This window comes from Amblyomma mixtum, chromosome 2 (assembly GCF_055824585.1).
Source record: "Amblyomma mixtum isolate Tamu chromosome 2, ASM5582458v1, whole genome shotgun sequence".
NCBI classification, from domain to species: Eukaryota; Metazoa; Arthropoda; class Arachnida; order Ixodida; family Ixodidae; genus Amblyomma; species Amblyomma mixtum.
This window is the reverse complement of record NC_143013.1, coordinates 73,352,755-73,358,754: the sequence shown is the minus strand read 5'-3', so window position 1 is coordinate 73,358,754 and position 6,000 is coordinate 73,352,755. Positions and strand designations below refer to the sequence as shown.

The 6,000-nt window shown below is 45.8% G+C and overlaps 1 protein-coding gene across 2 annotated transcripts in view; it reads right to left on the bottom strand.

The window, feature by feature from the left end:
• Window positions 1-1,164: 1,164 nt before the first annotated feature.
• LOC149359734 (glutamate receptor ionotropic, delta-2-like) overlaps window positions 1,165-6,000 on the bottom strand; it is a 39,932-nt gene continuing 35,096 nt past the window's right edge. For both annotated transcript variants that reach the window (XM_089571861.1, XM_089571860.1), the window contains exons 5-7: window positions 3,648-3,803; window positions 2,016-2,146; window positions 1,165-1,512 (exon numbers count right to left, since the gene is read on the bottom strand). In XM_089571861.1, coding sequence (XP_089427987.1) covers window positions 1,275-1,512; window positions 2,016-2,146; window positions 3,648-3,803 — 525 coding nt within the window. In that variant the 3' untranslated portion in view covers window positions 1,165-1,274. The remainder of the gene's footprint in view (window positions 1,513-2,015; window positions 2,147-3,647; window positions 3,804-6,000) is intronic.

Here is a 6,000-nt window from a genome sequence, read left to right as displayed (position 1 = left end):
CAAAGTTAAGTACCTTCAAGGAGCGAAAGTTTTGCTTGCGCTATCATAACAGATGGAGGGATAATACCCGTGTCAATATATTTAGCTATGTGAAACCTCTCTTCCCCGCTCTGCTGCAGCTTACCGCCTGGCTATAGCTACTGGATCGGTTGACTCAAATTCGCGCTCTCTTCTTTGCGTTGCTGTTCAGCAAGTTGTGCATGTCGTTTGGCTTCAGAATCTCCGGAAGGACCGGCTTCATCCATAATTTACCTATTGGTGCACTGCATGCTACTTCGCCGATTTGATCCTTTGCCTCTTCTTTCTGGCAGCTGCTAGTGCGCGAAAACATGTTTCTCAGTCTTCATGTTCAGACCCCCTCTCCACTCGGCTGCAGCTGACGCGACGCCATCTTTTCACTGACTGCGCCTGTTGCTACGCTCTTCCGAGCTTACTCGAGCTTTCCCGAGTTACTCGACACTTCGTCTGCACGTCACGGCTTTTTCGCTGGTGCCCCGTCTAGTGGTGCGCACTAAAAAGGAGAATGAGAAAGATAGTCCCACATCTCGGGACTAATCTTACTTTTTGGAGTTATAGCGAACATTTTTGCTCCAAATGGAGTACCTCATTCGTTCTGAAAATTCCGAAAATGGCGAAAATGGTAGTAAGAAAACAGCCATCGCCGGGCACAGGACATTGTTGACAAGTAGGGTCATGTTTCAAGTGGAATGACAGCAATTCATAAAAATATTTATAAATATAAATTTATATTGTGCAGAATTGACAAACATCTGTCGCTTTGCTGAAAAGCTCTCTTTAACCTTTTAAACGGCATACAGATAAATTTTAAAGCCACGAGACAATCTTATTCTTGCAACTGTAACTGTGTCAGCCTCCTGACAAAAAATGTTTAATTGCCAACTGCTTCGAAAGTTTTGTCAACGCCAACCTGCGTGCCCGTAACAAATGCAGGGCCGAAGCACGGTCGTTAGCTTGGGCCCTTGGCATGAAGCGAAACTATTTATTTTATGCTGCAAGTCCCCTTTGGAGAACATCAACAAAAGGTAACGATTGATGAACAAGAATTCATTTACGCAATAACTTCGCAAAATGCTCTTTCCTTTTTACACTCAACGAAAACAGTGTGACGAGTGGGTACTAGAATGGAGTGACATGTGCCCGGCACGCCTGTGCAATCAACAACATTTCCGGGGTAGTGGTGAAAAGCTCGCTCAAGGCGACTTCAAATGGCCGTGCACTAAGTGTAGTGGAACCGGCAGAGCAAGAAAGCCCCTCTACGTTCGCGGTGCACGTCGTGAGCGACCGGCGTGACGAGTGAAGTAGCCTGCGATCATCTCCGCCATGAAGACGAGGATGCTGGCCACGGTGAAGGCGGCGTACACGTAGAACACAGAACCCATGTCCTTCAACGTGAGATCTTCTTTTCCTTCGATGTTCCGGCAGCGATCCAATGGAGGGAGAGCCATGTCATACTTGTGATGGAAGATTCCTGACTCCCGCAGAGCAGTCGTACTGGGAGAGAGATGGCGCGAGGTCATCATCATCATCAGTCTGACTACGCCCACTGAGGGCAAAGGCCTCTCCCATGTCACTCCAATTAACCCTGTCCTTTGCCAACTGCGGCTAGCGTATCCCCGCAAACTTCTCAATCTCATCCGACCACCTAACTTTCTGCCGCCTCCTGCTACGCTTGCCTTCTCTTGGTATCCACTCCGTTAACCTTAATGACAATCTCTTATATTGCCTTCGCATTACATGCCATGCCGAAGCCCATTTCTTCCTCGACTTCGACTAGGATGTCTTTAAGCCGCGTTTGTTCCTTCGCACACTCTGCACACTTCCGGTCTCTCATCGTTACACCTATTGTTTTTCTTTCCATAGCTCGTTGCGTTGTTCTTAACTTAAGCTAAACTCTTTTCGTTAGCATCCACGTTTGTGTGTTGACAACTGGGTAGGAAAAAACAACTCGTGAATACTCAAATCACTAGTAGGAAATATCAAGGAAAGAGCCTTACATTCTCTTGATGCGTTTTCGAAGTGTCGCATTCACATGACGGCTGATGTAGGCCCCAAAGAGGAGCGAATACATGGTTTCAGTACCGAAGTAAAATTCTCCGATTTCGCCCTCACTGCAGAACTTGCCTGCCTGTGGTCAAAGTGAACAAAAAACAGTTTCTCTTTCAGATACCTGATGAACGCCGTTCAAGGGTAAGGTGTTGTTTTAGAACGTGCTATGAGAAACATTCAGGTCGATAATTGTAAGACACAGGAAGGATCCGGAGAAAGGTAAAGCGCTCAGGAGCTTCCAGACAAGCATAAAACTGGTGTTTCAGGGAAGACTAAGTAATTTTCAAAAATGCAGGCTTCTTAGTGCAAAAATATGGCTTTTGCGGCGTAGTATTAGCAATGTTGGTGGACACCGGGAAGCCGGTGAATTGTCTTTAATAGTAAGCTGGTTACCTAATTTCTGATAATTAACTTTTTAATTATCTCAGCTAAGAACTTGGCTGCAATAGAGATTTGTAGCCGGTCGTTAGTAATAGCGAGATCAGTTTTTAGAATTTCGATAACGCGATTATTCTCACCGCTGTGGCTCGACAAGATTTCGACATATCGTGCCAAAATACATGCGCGTTCGAAAAGCATACAGGACAAAGCAACCTTTCCAGCGTACGTAAGTAGTCAGAAAAGCCAAATTTTGTTGAGCTAGAGCACCACGGGTAAGCGCGTTTTCTAAATTCTAAAAAAACTGATATGGCTATTACTAACGACCGGCTACAAATCTCTAATTGCATCAATGCGCCTATACTCTAATAGGTAAAATGTTAAGTATTAAAAACTAGTTAACCAGCTTACTACTTAAAATTATTCACCGGTTTTCCGATGTCCGCCAACACTGGTAATAACTACGCATAAAAATTCATATTTTAGCCTCAGAAACCTATTTTTTAGAATTACTTAAAGTATTCCCTGAAACACCTGGTATACGACTCCCAGAAAGGATTATACACTCCTAAGAATCCGAGCAGGCACGACACGCTGAGCGAATGAGCGTAGCAATATATATCCTCATTATATGGTAAGATATTGTATGGTATATGGTACGCCGTGCCATAGAGCTCTGGACTGAGGTGAAGTAAGAGGTGCGCCCGGAGATTAGCAGCTTGGGCGCCGCCGACTTTGCGGTAAGTCCTAAGCATTTACTCGTGAATATTTATTAACATGTCTGTAGGCCTGGCCTTTTAGCAGACATTAGGCGTTACTTAGAGTGGTCTCTCTGCTTTTGTGAACGACTCTCTCCTACCCCCTTTTGTCCGTCTCGTGTACCATCGGGCTGTTTTAAACAGTGCCTTTACGCGGTTTACAATTGAACAGTACCGTTCACCAGTGGTCACAATCCGTGGACATGCTGTCTCACAAGAAAAGGCGGCGCAAGCAAAGAAGGGTGCGCTCGGACGGGACTTCTTAGTGCACAAGTTTATTCCTGAGGAACGCATCTTCCAACTGTCTACTAGAGTTTTAGAGTAATATTCAGTCTCGCGCTTGAGCTTCAGCTTTTTTCTCTTCTAATGGGTGCTTTTTTGATGTCCAACGGCTGAGAAACCAAAAGAAAAGATTAGACAAAGCGGGAGTAGACAAGAGCTTACCTCGGTTTGTGAAACCGTATTTGCATGTATGACCACTGCTTTCTCCTGTATGATCTCGAGGAGCATCTCTTCCGGGAAGTGGAGAAGGCCGTTCAGGTCGCTTTTGTCGCGACGAATCATGCTCCACACTTTTTTCTCGGCGGCGCCTTGAGAAGACTGCGTCACGTTGGTCAAAAAAGAAGGGAAGGCAATGTGAAGGTCTTAGTGAGAAGGCGACAGTGTGAAGACCTTATTGTGGTTGTTGACTCTTGAATACAAGTTTGACGCTAAACCTTTTTACACGCATGTCTGAGCATTAGAGGCACGCTTATATTGTGACTGCGCAGCCTACTGTAGTGAAAGTTTCCATAAGGCGAGTCCCATAATTTTATATATTTTCATATGGATTATATGGAGTCAGTATGGAGGGTATGGACATTATAGAGAGCGCGTTTGGAAGCCTTACGGCTCGATATGATGTCATGCTCGTATTATGGAAGTTACTTGAAATAAACTGTAAAGAAAACTTATGGACTCTATACAAAAAAACGTTTGGATGCCTGCATATTTCTCTATATCATATGGACTACAAATTCCCATAATCCTATTCGAGCAACTCGTATGGAACCTTTCAGTATAGGGCACTCGATATACGGAACCAGCATGTGCGTTAATTGCGGTGTTTTATTGTGCAGTGCCTTCCCCGCTAAGGGACATTGATTCTATTATCTACGCCGGAGTTGATAATCATGTTTGACGGACACTAAACGAAAATATCGAGCTAAACAAGACCAGTAGATTATTCCTGGGGAACACCCGAGTAAAACTTGCACGCGCATTGCTCATAAAACAGCGCGCTCTTCCGTCGATTTTCGCGTGTTTGTCGACTGCGCTGTAACTGCTCAATACGTAGGATGGCCGCGACTCTTGTGATCGACTCTGCTTCGGTGGTTACGATTTCTACAATCGCGAATAGCTTCTTGTGGGTGGCATGCGGAAATGAATGAGGATACCCACCGCCCAACTGTAGTCAGTCGCAAACCGGCGGCAGCTGTGGGCAGGGAATGCGCGCATAATCTTTACGAACATACATCAGCTGGTTGAACGCTTTTCTCTCCGAAGCGTTTGTACGGTTAACACTATGTTAGCTGCACATCAAATATGTGAGCAATGGCTTCACCGTAGAAAAATGACATTCGAATAAAAGGAGATAAGAACTCGCCTTGCGTGCCTCCACCGTGCGTAGAGCATGTAGGATAACCTGCGCTAGGAGATTTTTAGTGCGAAATAACTATTTCACGAGCTCAAACGCGCTCACCGGTTTGTTTGAAGCTTGACCCTGAGGGTTACCTCGGGCAAACCAAAAATAAATAAAACATTGTCGCGACTGGGAGTCGAACCCGCGGCGCCGTGAACAGACCAGCTTCTCTGGCCACTGCCAAAAACTGCAGCACACTCTCGGTATTCGTCAAGTGTTGCTACTCTAAAGCTAAAAAAATTCAGGGGGGAACTTTGCTGACCTAAAGTGCGGTGAGGCGAAAGCGTTTAGCGCGGTGCAGCTGCTTGTGTCACTGATGTGTGGTTAAGATGTTAAGTACACAATTGTTTGTGAATCTTAAATGCTGGAGGCCCTAGAGGGCGTTTGGGAGGCATCCGTCTGATTCGACGCCTTTCTGCAAACACTCTCCAGCGTCTTAGACAAGGGGAAATACATATGCGTTGGCAGGAAGTAGCGTAGCCATTAGCACGCTCGGCTGCGGAACAAAAGGATGGTGGTTCGAATCACATCGTGCACAAAGATTCCTTTCTGGTCTGACTTGAAGAGCGTGACACCTCTGCTGACAACCTTCTGTCGACAACGATGATCATTAAAAGCTTTCGCCTTAAAATTCGCTTTCTGAGTTATGTGGTGGTAGTGACCGAGAAATGAGCGCTGCATGCGTTGACGTGGAAAACGTTGTGGCAGAAACAAAGCACTAGAGCAATACGTGTTGGCGTTGAAAACAACTTTGCTGCAGAAACGCGACATTGGAGCATAGGCCGCCGGGGTACATTGGGTAAATTGGCATTGACGATGAAAAAGTTGAGGACGCGCATAACCTGCTCCCTTACTCTGTGGACACCTCAATCGTGCTTTTAGTTACGTGGCGGTGGTCTCCACCTGCAAAATATTGCTTTTGCACCAATGCCAGACCGCCAACCAGTTTTTTGCGTAGCATATTGAAATCACTCAGTTCAGCCCTTGGGCGCGGCCGGGCAGTCACCAAACCACATGACGTGACGTCACGACAGCCGGAAGAAAAAGCGTAGGTAAAGATGATGGCGATTCTTGGTGAGAATTGCAAACACAATAAAAAGAAAAAAGAAGAGAAAC